The 17,529-nt window shown below is 39.6% G+C and overlaps 1 protein-coding gene across 5 annotated transcripts in view; it reads left to right on the forward strand.

The window, feature by feature from the left end:
• grid2 (glutamate receptor, ionotropic, delta 2) overlaps positions 1-17,529 on the forward strand; it is a 520,752-nt gene that overhangs the window by 401,753 nt on the left and 101,470 nt on the right. For all 5 annotated transcript variants that reach the window (XR_010095293.1, XR_010095292.1, XM_063489804.1 and 2 more), the window contains exons 9-10: positions 10,274-10,375; positions 16,294-16,491. Coding sequence is in view for 3 of the 5 variants with exons in the window: in XM_063489804.1 (XP_063345874.1) it covers positions 10,274-10,375; positions 16,294-16,491 (300 nt within the window). In the remaining 2 variants the exon portion in view is untranslated. The remainder of the gene's footprint in view (positions 1-10,273; positions 10,376-16,293; positions 16,492-17,529) is intronic.

A 17,529-nucleotide genomic window follows, 5' to 3' on the forward strand; every position in this document is an offset into this window, starting at 1 on the left:
AGAAATAGGAAGAAGCCCAGTAAAGATGTGACACAGGATCTATGAGATTCATCTGGCCCCTCAGTTGATACGGTTGTTGCAATATCATCCAGAAAACATACGATCAGGAACAGCTTCCTTTTTAAGCTGTTGATTCCGAACACTCTGCTAATGCAGTAAACGCAATTGTGGATAGAAAAACACACAATGGAAAACTATCAGTCATGGAATTGTCTCCCCAGAGCCTGGACCTCAACGTTATTGAAGCAGTGTGGGATCATCTTAACAGAAAATGAAACAAAAGGTATCCAGCATCCAAAGAAGAGCTTTGAATGTCCTTCCAGAAGCCCATGGTGATTCATCAAATGTTGTTGAAACACAATTTTGGTAAAATGAGATACTGATAGATGAGAGAGAGGCAAGAAACAAAGAGATAGCATGCTTTGTCAAAAGAAAAACTGAACTGAGAGCAATAAATGATGAAAAAAGAGAAATAAAAAAGGAAATTAAAGCAGTGATAGAGAAAGAAGGAGAGAGAGTGTGGGATGCTAATGGCCGTGTTTACATGCTGTCTTCTTCCTAATGGTTATAACATGCAAACGCACACAAACACTCACAAATGCACATTTACTTCATACTGTCAGGCTGAGAGCCATTATCCAGAGCTATGAAGATAAGCAGAGGTTGGTGGCCACTCTGCTAGTCATCCAACCATTTTAACTCATCACCTGCACACCTCTACAGTGAAGCAGCCTCTATTACTCCTTTTAGGTGGAAGCAAATGCATAAGAGGATAAAAGTGAAAATACTGACATTTACATTTGTTGAAATATTACAAAGGTTCTTCCATCTCCTTCGAGTTTATGGCTTTGTCTCTTATTTCCTCTTTACTGTCCATTTATAGATGTCAAAGAAAAAATGAAGATAGTAATGTAAAAACAATGTATGTACTGTTAAGTGTACATACCCTTATCAGTAAGGCTGTTTTTGCATGTCATTAATAAAAGAAGGCCATTTAAGTGGATGCAAAATAAATGACAATGGAAAAAAGTAGGAATGTGCCCAAACTCGGCTCTAAGTTTTATGTTCTCACAAACAGATGCATAACTGAGCCAGGAAGATGTTTTTCAAAAAAATGAAAGAGCATTTACAGTAAACAATGTGGATTAAAATTCGATCACTTCCCTCACCAGAAAGTGGGCTTTAAAAAAGAATTATTGTAGTTGTTGGCAATGACGCATTTAGGTATTGAATCATACCATTCAAAGTGCACTATGTACATCTATTGTGGTTCTACTGCGGCTCTATATGAGAGTGGGGGAGTGAAATTTGATGTAATGTGTGTTGGTCTGGGTGGGTGAGTGTTTTTGTCTGTAAGTGTATATTAATGGCTAAACAGCCTGACCCTGATTAGTACCCTCTGTTATTACTTTAGTCCTTTGCTTTTAGTGATTGATATGTTTTGCCTAATCTTATTGACTTATAACTAAATGCTATGCAGAATGCAATAGACTGCCTCATTGGGTTCACTGCTTTTCTGTGTTATTGTGCATATTCTCTGTCCACATTGTTTCTGTAGGATCTAGCACCTTATCAGTAGCTGGAACAATTGACTGATTTAACTAGTGCAAATGCACGTGGTTATTAAACCAGTCTTTTAGGAACTCTTGTTTTATTAATGCAGTCCCAAGAAATAAATATTAAGTGCCTTGCTTAAGGGTAAGATGACTACAGTAGGCAATTCCTGTCTCCGGGAGGCAGTACAGGAAACACTAATGAAGCAAAACCATGTGGTTTTGATTTTTTAACTCTTTCACTATCACTAACTCTTATCTCAGTACAATCACTGAGTTTTGATTACCACTGTTGGGGCTCACTGCTGCATAGCTCAACAGCTCTGTGGAAGCCAGGATTACAGAGTGCCATAGCAGGTGTGCTTTTGCTGTTAGCCAAAGGCTTTTGTGTGTGTGTCTGTGTAAAAATGTGTGTCTCGCTGAACATTTTTTTTTTATTATGAGTTCCGCTTATAATCCCTTTGCTGGATTTTAGATAATGTTCTCTTTGGAGCAGGTTGACTTATATGTGTTGTTGTATGGATTTGTTTTCCTACAGATGTGGTCAGGTGTGAATGTAAAGTGAAAAACAGAGTCTGCTTTTGGCTTTCTAATCGGCATTTTGCTGCAGGACTAATATTTTATTGATTATAAGCATTCACACTTTTAGAAGCGCTTATGGCAACTGCTGTGCTGCAACTATTTTTTTTTACAGTGTGTCATCATCTTTGTTTAACACCTATCAACATCTTGTTTGTCTTGCACGAGGTTCACCCATCTCCATATCTCTTTTTTCCTCCCTAAGTGTCGCTGTTTGGTTTGTGTTAACTGTTTCTCACCTGTGTTTTTATTCGTGAGACCTTTCTATCTTTTTCATGTTACCACAATCTCCTTTCCCAAGTTTGCTTCTGTTGCCACACATATAAACAGCAGACAGGCGCAGCAAAAGAGTAGCGTGTACAAACACATTCACACACTTTTATTAAGGACTGTATTGACAGTGGGTTTGTGGAAAAAAGAATTCAGTAGTAGTTTTTCTGTGTTGCAAAATAAAGGTTAGCAGGCTAATATTAAGAGAAATACAGGTTTACAGATACCTCTGTATTTTGGGCTGTTATGAAATAGAGGAATGAGCTACATTTAGCTCCACATCTCCCTCTCCAGGCAAAAACACGGATAGCATGGAATTTGATTTACTTGGGTTTGTCTGTGTGATTTGGGTAAATGCAGAAAGATGAGCAAAGATGAGCACTGTATTGTTGATTTAAGTGCTGGAACGGCAACAATGTTGTATGGTTGCAATAACACATAACAATAAGACAGTTGTACATCCTACACACCCTCATATATCCGGCTCACAGTGAAGGTTGATGAGGCTCTTGTGTGAATTATCTAAGGTCACTGGACTCTCTGGTCTAATAGGAATGATAAAGGTTGTAATATTTTCCACTACAAGGAGCAACAAAGAGGGCACGTTGCAAATAAAAATAATAAAGACTCTTTTAAAGGGCAGGACCTTGCTCACAGCGTGCATTTATAAAAGCCCTGCATGTCTACTCTGGTATTGGCAGTTCAAGCGCACATCAGCTTAGTTTAACAGCAAGAATGCTTAAAGATGTTGAAAAAGGTGCTTCAGTGATGTTGGGAAGATGCCAGTGAAGTACACCCACGCATGCTTGAGATATCAAATAAGAGATTAGAAATGTAAAAAGTACCTGTGGACATGCAGTATTAACACATTTAAATGTGTAATGGATGAAATCCCCAGTGATAGTTACTCTCTCCCCATTGATCAACAGTGCTGTCTGTTATGGTTCACTCATGAGGAAAGGCATAAACAGGTAGCCAGGCAGGCTACAGAAAGAAACGGCACACACACAAAAAGAAAGCAAAACAAAACAAAAAAGTACTCATAAAAGGTTGCATAAGTAATGACAACAAAGAAACATCAAGGATGGAGAAAATAGACTAATGCCACGTTATATGAGGGTATCTTAGCTGTTCCTAGGACTGCGCTCTTCTGGACAGAGATCTCGGATGTTGTTCCTGGGATCTGCTGGAGCCACTCGCACAGCTTGGGGGGTCACTGCACCGAGTGCTCCGATTACCACTGGGACCACTGTTACCTTCACCCTCCACATCTTCTCCAGTTCTTTTCTGAGCTTCTAGCACTTTTACAGCTTCTCGTGTTCCTTCTTCCTGATGTTGCTGTCATTCGGTATCGCTACATCTATCACTACAGCCGTCTTCCTCTGCTTGTCCACCACCATTACTATCGGTTGATTAGCCATCATCAGTTTGTCTGTCTGTATCTGGAAGTCCCACAGGATCTTAGCTCGGTCATTCTCTACCACCCTCAGAGCTTGTTCCTGTGCTGCCATGATTAGTGCCTCTGTGCTGTCTTTCAGTCCAGCTTTGTCCAGCCACTGGTAGGACTTCTGGATGTTAGCCACTTCCTCTATCTGCCAATGATACACACCGTGCAGGGGCCTTGCTCCTCTTCTTTCTTGTGTTTCTGCTGTCTGAGCTATTCACTAAACATGCGGTCAGTTGTGGCCATCTTTCTGATGTACTCACTGATGTTTGTTGTCTCATCCTGGACAGCGGTTCTGACAATCACTAGTCCCTGGCCTTCTTCTTTTCTCAGGGTGCTGGATTTGGTGTGAAACACTCCATGCATGGTGGTTCATCTGAATCTTTGATATAATGTAGCAACAATATAAAGGGAAGACAAACATAATGACTTAGTTGGTGGTAGAGTGGGTGTAACTTTTCGCACTTTTACCAGAGGTGAAGAAAGACACAACCACAGACAGACAGGAACTAAGAGGGTAAAAAAAAGTCATGGGAGAAACACCACAAGAATAAGTCAAAAAGTAGTTATAATACAGCACCGGCTTCTTTTTTCTTTTCTTTTTCTTTTTTTTTTGCCTGTCCCGTTTGGCTCTTTTGCCATCAGAATTATTGTCTAAAGGCAAAGAAAGATGCCCAACGGATTTACTTTACCAAATCGACCAACCCAGCCTTGCCGTATTGGTCTATTTGATTCGCCTTTTATTGTTTATTTTATTTTAACCTGCTAAATACGGGACAGACTTGACTGGGGAAAAGAAAGGGGAGAAAGAAAGAGGGAAAGAAAAACAGCAGGGAAGAGGAATGGTGATAAAGGGCAAAAAAAACCAAAAACCAACAAAATAAGCAGACAAAAAATACATACAGTTAAGCCCAAAATTATTCATACCCCTGGCAAATTTTGACTTAAAGTTACTTTTATTCAACTAGCAAGTTATTTTTTGACTGGAAATGACACAGGCGTCTCACAAAAGATAATAAGATGATGTACAAGACGCATCATTGTGGAAAAAAAATATTTCTCAGCTTTTATTTACATTTGAGCAAAAAGTATCATGTCCAGAATTATTCATACCCTTCACAAACTGTCACAGTCTCTGGGAAAATCCAAAGTTCCATCCATTCCAAATAGTCAAAGCTGTTCTAAAGCATCCTAATTACCCTGATTAATTGGAAATAGCTGTTTTGATCAACTCAACAGGTGAAAAACAGCAGCTCTCTGCAGGTGGTCTGTGGACATTCATGGCTAAGACAAAGGAACTCAGTGAGGACCTGCAGCTGTGCATTGTGGCTGCTCACAAGTGAGGAATGGGCTACAAGGCCATATCCAAATGTTTTCAAGTTCCAGTGGCCACAGTGCAAAGTATTATTAAAAAATACAAGATGTTCCGCACTGTGGAAAATCTCAGAGGACGTTGTCGGAAGCCAAAAGTGAAACCTGTGCTGGCCAGGAGACTAGTGAGAGAGGTGAAAAAGAATCCAAGGATCACCACCAAGGCCATTCTGGTGAATCTGGGCTCTGCTGGTGGCAATGTCTCAAGCCAGACAGTCCAACGGACACTGTTGGGTTCCACGGATGCAGACCAAGGAAAACGCCACTTCTCCAGGCACTTCTAAGGCATGCAAAAGCTCATTTGGCCTTTGCAAATGCTCATCTGGACAAAGAAGAAGGTTTCTGGTCTTCAGTGTTATGGTCAGATGAAACAAAAATTGAATTATTTGGTCACAATGATGTTGCCTTCATTTGGCATAAAAATGGAGAAGCCTTCAACTCACAGAACACCATCCCCACTGTCAAACATGGTGGTGGGAACCTAATGCTTTGGGGGTGTTTTTTTAGCCAATGGACCATGGAACCTAATCACAGTAAACAGCACCATGAAAAAAGAGCAATACATGAAGATTCTCAACAACAACATCAGGCAGTCTGCAGAAAAACTTGGCCTTGGGAACCAGTGGACATTTTAGCACGACAATAACCCAAAACATACAGCAAACGTGGTGAAGAAATGGTTAGCAGACAACAACATTAACGTTTTGCAGTGGCCTAGCCAGAGTCCTGACTTGAATCCAACTGAGAATCTGTGGAGGGAGCTAAAGATCAGGGTGATGGCAAGAAGACCCTCCAACCTGAAAGATTTGGAGCTCATTGCTAAAGATGAATGGGCAAAAATGCCTGTGGAGACATGCAAAAAGCTGGTCTGCAATTATAGGAAGCGTTTGATTGCTGTAATAGCCAATAAAGGCTTTTTTCTATTGATTATTGAGAAGGGTATGAATAATTCTGGACATGATACTTTTTGCTAAAATATAAATAAAACCTGAGAAATATTTTTTTCCACAATGATGCCTCTTGTACATCGTCTTATTATCTTTGGGGAGACACCTGTGTCATTTCTGCTCAAAAAAGAACTTGCTTATTGAACAAAAGTAACTTTAAGTCAATATTTGGCAGGGTTATGAATAATTATGGGCTTAACTGTATATCGATCTCCTGGATCACCTGTTGAGAAAGAAAAAAGAGAAAACAAGCAGAAAAAAAAGCAATATAATAAACAACATCATTACGATGATCTATGGGAATATAACAGTAAATACTTAATATTAAACATTATTGTGCAGCACGTAAGATCGACAGCGCACAGTGTGCTTTGAGGTAGGAGCCAAAAAGGGTGTAGTTTGTGTGTGTGAGCACCCGTGTGTACACCTGTGAGCATGAACGCGCTTGTATTTAAAAGGTTCCTTCATGTAATGATCTGCTAGAGGGTGTGGGGAGCCACAGCCCCGTCCTCCAGGGCATGAAGCAGGTATGGAGGAGATCAAGACTCCAGACATCCAGAGGTCCTCAGAACACAAGAGACCAAGGAAGACCAACAGAGGGGCAGCCGCGCCACTATCCCAGAAAGAGCTGAGGAGAGCCCCAGATGAGGGGTCACTCAGCAGCCGCAGAGCAGAAGCCAGGGGGGGTTGCAGTGACGTGCCCGTGAGCTCCGCCGGCAGCCAGCTGTGCCAGAGTGACCGAGCCCCAGGCCGAGAGGCCGAGGGCACCCCATCCCCGAAGTGGCCCGAGCGAGCCCCAGGCTCCAGGCCCCGACAAGCAGCCACCAGGAGTGAGCCGGTGGGTACCCGGACGACCATCCCCGGACACAAAGAACCACCAACGCACCGATGTCTGAGGGCGTCTGCCACTGGCAGGGGGAGTGGTGGGGAGAGATAGGCCTCCATACCTTGGAGGGCCTGAGATGTCCCTAGAGAGGTGGCGTCTGATACCCGACCTGACATATAGACACAGACATACAGGCACACACAGATACAAACATCCATTCCCACCCTCATGCTCTCATATGCAATTACTCAGCACTCACCCAACGTGGAGACAGACATAAATAGACACTGTACACACAATCACACTCCCCAAGCATACTCTAAGCCCCAGGTCTAGGTACCCTTGCCCCTGGAGGGGGAAACTGCACCCAGACCCAGGTAGTGTTACCCTTTTCCCTGGGGTGGAGAGAAGCAGACTGCCCCGGCTTGGCAGCAGCAGGGAGGCCCCACATTCCAGACCCCAATCGGACGGCCAACTCCTCCTCCTAGCTCCCCTGCTCCAACAGGCAGCAGAGAACGGGGGTGTGTGAAGACTCCAAACCTTCCTCCGCCCGCTCATATGTAGTGTTGGTGTATGTGTGTTCTAAGGTGCATTTAAAACCCAGGAGGTCATGGAGCTACCTGCGAGAGAGAGCAGCAGGTAAGCGCATAGCCCCTCCTGATAGCCCTCAGTGTCTACGTGTATTTAAAATTGAGAGGTGGGCAACGACGCCAGGGGTGAGGTTGTACACCCTGATGGTCTTTTGGATTCCGTGTAGCGTGCCCACCCCCAAGGTCCTATATGTATGTGTTATGAGAGTGTGAGTAATGTGAATGTCTAAGTTGTGGGATAAAATTGAGGCACAGGCAGCCAGAAGGGGACAGAGGGGGGGATGCCTCCTCTGCACCCTGGTGACACACCCCTACCCCAAGGCCCTGCATGTGTGGGTGATTGTGGTGGAGCGGGAAGAGGGAGGCAGCTGGAGATGGGGAGGGAAGGAAGGGAGGGACAAGTGACCCCTCCCTGGGGCCAGCTCCTCCGCTGACCCCAGTAGGCACCCCCATACTCTGCAACCCGGGAAAGGGGGCCCAGGCCCATCCGGACCGGGGCCCAGTTCAGCAGCGCCGCCCAGCCTCACAGAGCCCGGGACAGCCCACCCGACCCCACCACAGAGAAAACTGCACCCACCCCGTCATCCACTCATCTTCCAGACTACACAAGACAATAGACGCCCAGGCTGAGATCTTCCTCCACCTCTCCTATATCTCCCACCGGCTTCTAATGGCAAATCTAGAATTAACTCACACACATGATCCATGTCTACAAAAATCATTCCACGAGGAGTGATTTAAACTGTTGGCTTTGATTCTGAAAAAAAAAACCCAACTTCAAACAGGATGTGGCAGGGCGTGAAAAAAGCCACAACTTTAGAGAAGCTTTACCATAAGTACTGGTCCCAAAAGAGAATTGATCCAAATTGGCAGAAAACTGTATATCCAACAGTAACTTCTGGCTTTAGAAAAATGGATAATCCCGTATTTCCCTCTGCACTGTGCCCTCTGCTTCTCTGATGTGTTTGTGTTTTCTTTTAAATACAAATCATCCCATGCAGTTTTGTGTGTATCATAGTGTGCTTGTGATACACAAAAAACAGTTTTTTCCCCCCCTGTTTTTTTTTCCTACTGCCTCTATCTCCACAGGGAAAACAGACTAGTCTGATCTTTGAAGTTAAAAACAATATTTTATTGAAAACATCAGGCAGATTAAATAATTTGGTCCAGAGGAAGAGAAAAAAAAATGGGTGTTTATGATGCAATTTGATAGAAGTCTGGGTCAGAAGGAAATAGATGAAATCTTGTATACTGGGAGTTAAAGCAATATATTATGTGCTGTTTATGATTATGTTGGGGTCCTAGGTAATTCAGAAGGTAATTAATTCAGTGCTCAGTTAAGTCAAATTTTGTAATGATATGGGATATCGTGCTGAAGCAATCATATAAGCCTTGTGTCCTTTTTCACATTATGCATCATGCACTTGGGGGTGAACTGCAGATTGTAAGCTATAAATTCTAGAGAAATTTGATCAAGGGTTTTTTGGCGATTAGCGGGAATATGGAATGGGAACCGTCAAAACATAAGACATAAAAGTTCGATGAGTTAAATGTGTAGCTGAAATGTGAATATGCCTGATTGGTGGTTCACAAGAAGGTTTTTTAATTGGGACATTCTGGTTGGTCACCCATAGATTAGTTAGTCGAAATCCTTATTTTGCTTAATTGACTCTTTTTAATTTCCAGAAATAGATTAGAGTGCAATATTCATGATGCTCAGTACTAACTGCACCCAGTGTACAAAAAAAGATGTTCAGTAAATGTGTGGAACAAAATGAAAAAAATAAAATTTTGTGGAATTAAAAAATAAACGTAGGAAAACTTACGTGAAGCTGAATTTGTCGAACTGTTAAGCACTTCCATGTGTTGACAAAAATCAGGTAGATGAACAGGCTTTTCATTTTTATGGTTGGTCTCCGTAAAGACAAAAAGCCTGTTTACTTTTAAGCTGAGACTAGAAGACTATTTTCTTGTTTTATTGCTCATTACACAAGTATTTAAGGGACACACTATTTTGTGAACAGTACTTTTCTTTCGAGTGAACTTTCAAGAAATTGAGCTGCGTTTAAAAAAGGAAACCTTTGTGTGGCCATACATATATATATATATATATATATATATATATATATATATATATATATATATATATATATATATATATATATATATATATATATATATATATATATATATATATATATATATATATATATATATATATGAGAGAAGTTTGTTCTTTTTTATGTTTGATGAAGTGTATCACCATTACAACTGTGTATTCTGGCATTGCGTGTGAGTCCATCTGGGCTGGAAATAAGCTACCAAAGTGGTGAAACTACCATAGTGCACCAGAGATAATTATCATTTTGTTCAAAACAATAACTTAACACACTGTTAAATAAAGGTAGTTAAAACACTGCAAGCTTACAGTTTATTTTGAATATTTAAAAGATTGTGGAAAAACACTGAAATCTAGCTTCATTTTGATATGGCTCTGTTAAACAACCAGTCTTTTTGGATTTCAATGATATCAGTGATACTTACATTGCAGTGTTTGGATAAATCCAAGCATGTGATTGATGAATCGCTAAGTTTTTGTTCTTACTGAGGAATTAACCAGCCTTATGTTTCAGATTTCTGTGTAACTAACTGTTTGGTGTGTTTCTGTGTGTTTCTGTTTGTGTACATTACAGCTAGCCACATGGGACCCAGTTCATGGATTGAATGGCACTCTGACAGACAGAAAATTGGAAAACAACATGAGGGGAGTTGTGCTACGAGTTGTCACTGTTCTGGTGAGTTTAACTGGCCAGTTTGTTAATCTGTGCGTGTGTCTGTTCTTCGATTATGACAAGATTTCCAATTGTCCAAAGACAAAGAAGACTGATTTCAGTCTTTTGTATATACAACTTTTCCTTTTGTTCATCCTGAAGAATCAGGAGGGACTGTATTAATTTGACATTTCAAACTTTTGCTCCTTTATAAATCTGTCCTTTTGTGCCAATCATTCCACTTTATATATATATGGGAATGGATCTAGGGACAGCTTAAGAGCTTATGTGAGAGCATGAAAAAAAACAGTTTATCAGACAGTGTTAGGAGTAAAGATAGGGGTCATAAAAGCCAAAGAATACCTACCACGGTGAGCTCACTAATGGACCAAGCTATCATAATTTCATTAGCCTTCATTTTGACATTTGACAACTATGTGATGGAGTCTTGATGGTGGTGGGACTCTGGCTTTCCAGCTCTATCTGCCTCGCCCGCAGCATCGATTTGAGTATATCCCATGAGTGCTTTAAAGATTCACAGCTATAAATTCTTCATATCCCCCCTTTGAAGTGAGAAACAGAGGAAAAAAAGCGATAATGCTAGACATCTTTGTGGCTATCCCTTTTTACTGATCTTTTCATACATTTTTTCAGTCTTTGATTTTCATCATCCTTAAAGGCAAAAAGGATATGGGCTGTGAATATTGTCCCTCTTCTCATCTTTGGGAAGGAGTATCTCTAGTAATGTGAGAAGGTGTATTGTTTGCACACTTTTAAGTTTGTGTTGTGTTGCTCTTCCTGTCTTCCTGTTCTGTAGCTTTGCCTGTGTAAAAATGTTTGTGTTTTACCCAGAATGCCTGATCCCCCTTGTCGGCCTAATAGCAGAAAAGGCTAGAAAGGGTGTGAAATGTCCATGTGCGTTCCCAGATCTTTCCATGTGTAAATTGTTTCGGTTATTATCCATAAGTGTGCAGGCACTTATGGATGTGTGGGAGGAAAAGCCATGTACAGTAGTTTAGTATTAAATGTACTGCATGGGTTTTGTTCAGTAAGACTGGAGAAGAGCTACTATATTAAATACTATATAGTATATTAAAGTCTGTCATATTTCAATCTGCATTTAATGCTGATGCTCACTGGGGAAACACAAAGACATTAGACATTATTAAAAAACTTCAGACCCTTGTACCTCCTGCTATCCATGCACAGAGGGATCTTGCAGGAGTGGTGATGCTATTTGGTCAGTAGGATTTCATAACCTGCTCTAGAGCAGGTTAGTTTTGCAACATAAGTTACCGTAGCAATATACCCCAGTAAGAAGTGACCCAATTTCAGGGTACTGAAAACTCTGGTTAACAGTGAAGTTAGCTGGATAAGAATAAATCCTTCTTTGTAATACAGACTCGGGGTAGAAAAACCTTTGGGCACAAGTGACACAATCAGCCAAAATTGATGTTTTAAAACTGAAAAATATAGTTTAAGAGCTTTCAGCAGTTATCGAAATGTGGTTTTCTTTATACTATATGTAAGATTATATAGACAGCTGGCCTAAAAATCTAAAATTACTGACTTATATATGTTTCTAAATTAATTTGATTAATCTCAGCAGCATGGCTTTCTTCTTTTCATCATATGTAGTGGTCTTGTCCTTTTTTCTGCGAGGGTGCACATTTCTCTGATTTAAGTAGCAAGCTGTGGATTTAGCTACAGTAGCCCAAATATGCAGCCAAAGGCAAAATATGTCCCTTTTTAACTTGAGTTCATATTTTTGGAGATAATGAAGAGAGCTCACAATGTTCTCTCTGAATAAAAAGTAAAGTTTTACTTTGAAGGAAGATAAGACACACAGTAACCACAAGTGTAATTAATGTCAAATTTGTTTTGCAAGGTGGCTAATGATATTGATCACTGAAGATTGATGAATTAGCAATCAAATTAAATGATGTTTACAATTTGACAGTTGTGCCTTTACTTTCATTTGATAGTCCATCTAACAATAAAATGTATTTTAAAGGGACAATCTGTAGGATTCAGTCTAATGATGAGGTTGGAGATTGCAACCAACTGCTTACCCATCCTTTTCCAAGTGCTTAGAAGAGCCTTAAGTGAATGCAAACTCAAAATACAAAAGGCTGCTGATAGAGCCTGTTTGGTTTGTCTGTTCTTGGAGAATAAACATGGTCGACTATGGAGAATGTGACAGTGCTCTATAGATACAGATGATTGTCTATACACTAATGAAAACATAATTCCTATATAAAAAAAGAGCTCTCTAAAGAAGAAGAACTTGTCCGCTGTCTCGTACACTAAATATGAATTTAGTGTACATTTTTCTTTGCGTCTCAATTTGAATTGCTTTTCTGTTGTTCTGAACTTTATATCGTCTTTCTTTACCAAACTGAAACTGAGAGAAAAATCATTATCACACAATATAAAATCTAATCTACTGCAGGCACTGTCTGGGCTTTTCAAAATAGATTTTACTTTTACGGTACACATACATTTCTCAGAGTGTTTTGGAAATGATCACAGTGGCATAGCTTACCACATGACTCTGTCAAAACTAGCATTCCTTAGAGGGAACTTCAAGTGGTATTACTTAGTCTTTGTGGAGGGAGCAATTCCTGTTTCTGGTATTTTTTTCCAAAAAGAATAAGAGGAACATTTCCAGTTACAGGAATTAGTCTTGAGGAAAGTTAGGGGAAATGATGGAAATGAGACATGGGAACAGTAACTTCAAGGGACGTGAGATTATATACTGCATGGTGACAAGCGGGAGTATTGTAGCTTGATGGATGTGTGAAGATGAGGTGTTCTAGACATATGTTCAGGGAAAACTAGAATCTACAGACATTGCACTGTGGAAAGATGCAAAGTGGTATATGTCAGCTGGTAAGTGGCAAGAGAAACAAAGGGGCTGTAAGGAAAAAAACAGAGAAAGAAAAGCAACTCGAGAGATACAGATTAACATCACAGTAATACTACATCTCAAAGGATAATTTTCTTGCAAGATTTCAGTCTGTTAACCATTTACTGAGAAGTGATTTAGCCCAACAGTTTAAAGTCAGACTAAACAGAGCAATGTTCAGATGGTTACATGACTCTTTGTTGACTTTTAGATAGCCTCATTATTTTGCAAGTGAAAAAAAAAAATCAATTGCATACCTGCAAGTGTATTAATTCTCTCCGGGCTAAGATAAGATGAGATAAGATAAGATCAGATGAGATAGGATAAGATAAAATAAAACACATTCATGATTAAAAGAGAGTACACGCTTTTACAAGTACACCCCATGATTCAGTAGCCTTTTTTTCACATTATTGTGGAGGATTTCTGGCGGACACCTTCTTTAGATCATTGAGGTTTGCAGGTATTCATTTATGCACAGCACTCTTGAGGTTGTGCCACAGCATTTCAATTGGGTTGAAGTGTAGACTTTGGGTGATTGCAGTATTTTGATTTTTTTCCAACATGGCCTCATATTTGGTTGTAGAATACTCTGATCATGATCACTGTAGAACAAGCCCAAATCTTCCCCCCTCTGCCACTGTGCTTGACAGGTGTTATGAGCTGTTTGTGCTGATATGTCGTGTTTGGTTTTCACCAAATGCCCAAACATCTGCACTTTGGTCTCATCTGTGTAATGAACAATATTCCAGAAGTCTTGTGGTTTGAATGTATCTCTGTAAACCAAACCAGTTCTGCCATTGCAGCCCTTCCAAACAAGCCATACTTATTCAGTGTTTTTCTTTTTTTATGAGCTTTACGTTTGTAGCACGTTAACTGCATTACTAGTAGCATCGCATAGGCTCCATTCCATATCTACTCATGGGAAGATTAGCATCTGTCTTGAAGGTTTTCCACTTGTGAATAATCCTTCTTACTGTAGAATAATAGATTTGAAATTGTTTGGATCATATAACCTTTCCCAGATTGATGGGCAGCAAGAATTGATTCTCTAAAACCATTGCTGATGCCTTTCTTCTTTGCTATTTTGTTAACACAGATCTGCAAAACTTCTGCTTTATAGAGGTCCTCACACCTGTTGTTGGCCAATTAATCAAGTGCATTTGATACATTAATATTATTGTTTTGCAGCTATAGCTACTAGCTGCTGCCTCAATCATAGCAGACAGCTAATATTTCTGTTCGGTAAGTGCTTATAGTGAAATGGCTAATTGTTGATATGTATGCCATTTATGATAACTCTTTGATACTTTAATGTACTTTAATACTTTAATGCTATGGGGGAAAAATAAAACTTAAGCTTAAAAAACGTTATCTGTTGGTGTTATGTGTTTTCCACACCTACTCTGTCTTTCACACATAATGTAGTTTAAAAGTTATATAGTGTGATTAACTGTAGATCAGGAAATTTGTACTATTACTTTGCCTTGATTCCAAGATTGACAGTCACCTTTTTTTCTTTGGGATTCATGTTATTAAGTCAAAGTGCTTGAGTATCCAACTTTAATATTGTGCACCCTTGTGGGTATGCTGCCAAAACTCATTGATCTTAAAGCCTTGAAATCACCTTAAATTCCCTACTGGGTTCATTAGTATAGATTAATTCTTGAAATGCCAGATTTACTTTTGGAAGTTGACTTCAGATGTTTAAATTTACTATAGAAAGGTAAGTGGAAGCATTAGGCTATCAGAAAACAGGTTACTGTGCTTGCAACGCCCTGCAGAACAATGCCAACCAGCTTTTCTCCACCATGTCTATTTGTTTATAAAGGTTTACAGAACCCCCCAAATAAGGAAGCAATCAGTGTCAGCTGAGGGGAAAATCAGTATGTATGGCTGTTTTTGTTAGTGGGTGTTCCCACCTGAATTGATGGATGCTTGTGGTAAGAGAGGGACTTGGTATGCATGTCCACTCACTGTCTAATAGTTTATTGAACTGCAGCTGCTAGCAAGGATTTGAAAATGCCAAGTTAATGTGTAGAATGGCCTGTGTGTATATGTTTCTGTTTGAATGTCTGTGCTTAATGTGCAGCCAATATCCTGTCAATAGCACAAACAGTCTCATAAAATAAGACACATTGGTCTGCAATGTTTCACTCATCAGTAAGGATTTATTAAAGAAGAATTGTGTGGTAAACAGCTGGAAAGAAAATACATAATCCAAGGTGTAGGAAATGAAAATAAGTCTCATGTTGCTTTCTATTTTTTGTATAAGTAAATTTTCCTCGAAAATTAAAAAAAACCCTTGTTTTCCCTTGTGCTTTGTTCACTTAATTGCCTAAAATGACAACGCTGTTGGATGTCATTTAACCTCAACAGAGAGCCAAGTGCCAGAAATCAATATACAAGAGATTTAGGCTTCCCAATGGTATTTAAGAATGAACCGTTAAAAACAAAACTGCTGGAATTTATGGTGCAGTTATTGATCTTCAACATTTGAATTCACTTTAAGTTGTCAGACAGGGTACCATTTCAGTAAATTAATAAATTGGTTCCATAAATGAATACAAGTATGCCGAGATGAGAACTTCAAATAATGGGCTTAATCATGATTTTCACTTGTTACAATCAACATACACTCACTCAAAAGGTGCTTCAGCATATAATTTAAATAATGAACATATGCTGAAAGATGTCTGCTTGCTTTCATACATTGATTTCTTCTAGAATAACATATAGGATTATTTTCACATTTGCAGCATTAATATCTCTAGTAGGTAGTAGAAAATAAACCCCAGAGAAGAGCCTACCTGTAACATATAGTTTTACCTTTTCAGGCATTGCATGTATCATTATCATGTATCTTTAAAAGTAAAATGTAGATTCTCTCAGATATGCCTGCAGCCATCAAAATGATCTTTTGTGCTGCTAACATGGTTATTAGGGTAATGGGGGATTTGATGCTTGAATGAATGGTGCATTGATTGGCTGCTTGACTGACTTACTGACACGCTTACTGTTTGTTGCCTTCTAGGAGGAGCCGTTTGTAATGGTGTCAGAGAATGTTCTTGGGAAACCAAAGAAGTACCAGGGCTTTTCCATCGATGTCCTGGATGCTCTGTCAAACTACCTGGGCTTTAAGTACGAGATCTATGTTGCTCCAGACCACAAATATGGCAGCTTGCAGCCTGACGGTCAGTGGAATGGACTGATGGGCGAATTAGTCTTCAAGGTGAGAAGATCACTTGCATACACAAATGCACATGAGCAAACAAATACATCCAGTTTGCATAAAATGGTCTGCTAAAGTAATGATGTCCCATAATTTGCAAAAGAAGTATATGTTCCCTGTTTACGCACACGCTTATACTATATCACTGCAGAAGGAGAAGCTTGCATGTAGACACGTATCACTTGCTAAACAGAACAGCCTCTCTTAGGTTTAGTTCACACTCGGATGGGTTCCATCATCACCCACTAGGCAACCATTGGATTTATGTCTTTAAACTTCTTTAATTTGGAATGAGAGATTTAGACACTCATTCATAAAGAATTGTACTATGTAAGCTGAAGTGGATTTGGGAGGCGCAGAGATGAAAAATTGTGTGATTTTGCATACTAGAGAAACACAACAACTTTATAATAATTTGACTAGCTTCAAGTATCTTCAAGTGTTTGATGTATAACTGCTGGCAGACACTTGAACTGCTTCAGTGGAAAGTGGAAAAGTGGAGATGATATAGTGACACTGTAAATGTGGGTTCACCAAAGATGGAGAGGCCTCTAGATTGAGGGTAGTAAATTGGCATATTTGAAAAATAACTACTTTGACCATGACTTAGCCCTACTGACACAGACTTCAGTTGACATACTTCAAAATTTACCAGTTTCATTGCTGTTTAACATTCTGTTATATCTCAAAGTGCCCTTATTATATGTGTCAAAGCTGTTTTTTAGTTTTGTTCGTGATGATACTAATAATCATAAATATTTCAAATCTGAAAAACTCCTAGCACATGCAAGACTGCTGTTGCTTTGCTTGGAGTCCATCTTCAAAGATAAGGCAACACAGGAAAGTGTTTCTTGTGAACCTTGTGAAAATAACTCATGATTTGACAGGCATTTTCTGTTCCTCTGTGGCTTTGATTCTTTAAAATATTCATTGACTGTTGTTATGTGGAAGCCAATAATAAATACTGAGCTTACCTTAGTTTCTTGCAATCAAGTCATTCTTTTATGCTTAAAAATAATTTATGTTTTGCTAAAACTG

Source organism: Pelmatolapia mariae, linkage group LG12 (genome assembly GCF_036321145.2).
Source record: "Pelmatolapia mariae isolate MD_Pm_ZW linkage group LG12, Pm_UMD_F_2, whole genome shotgun sequence".
In the NCBI taxonomy this organism is placed as follows: domain Eukaryota; kingdom Metazoa; phylum Chordata; class Actinopteri; order Cichliformes; family Cichlidae; genus Pelmatolapia; species Pelmatolapia mariae.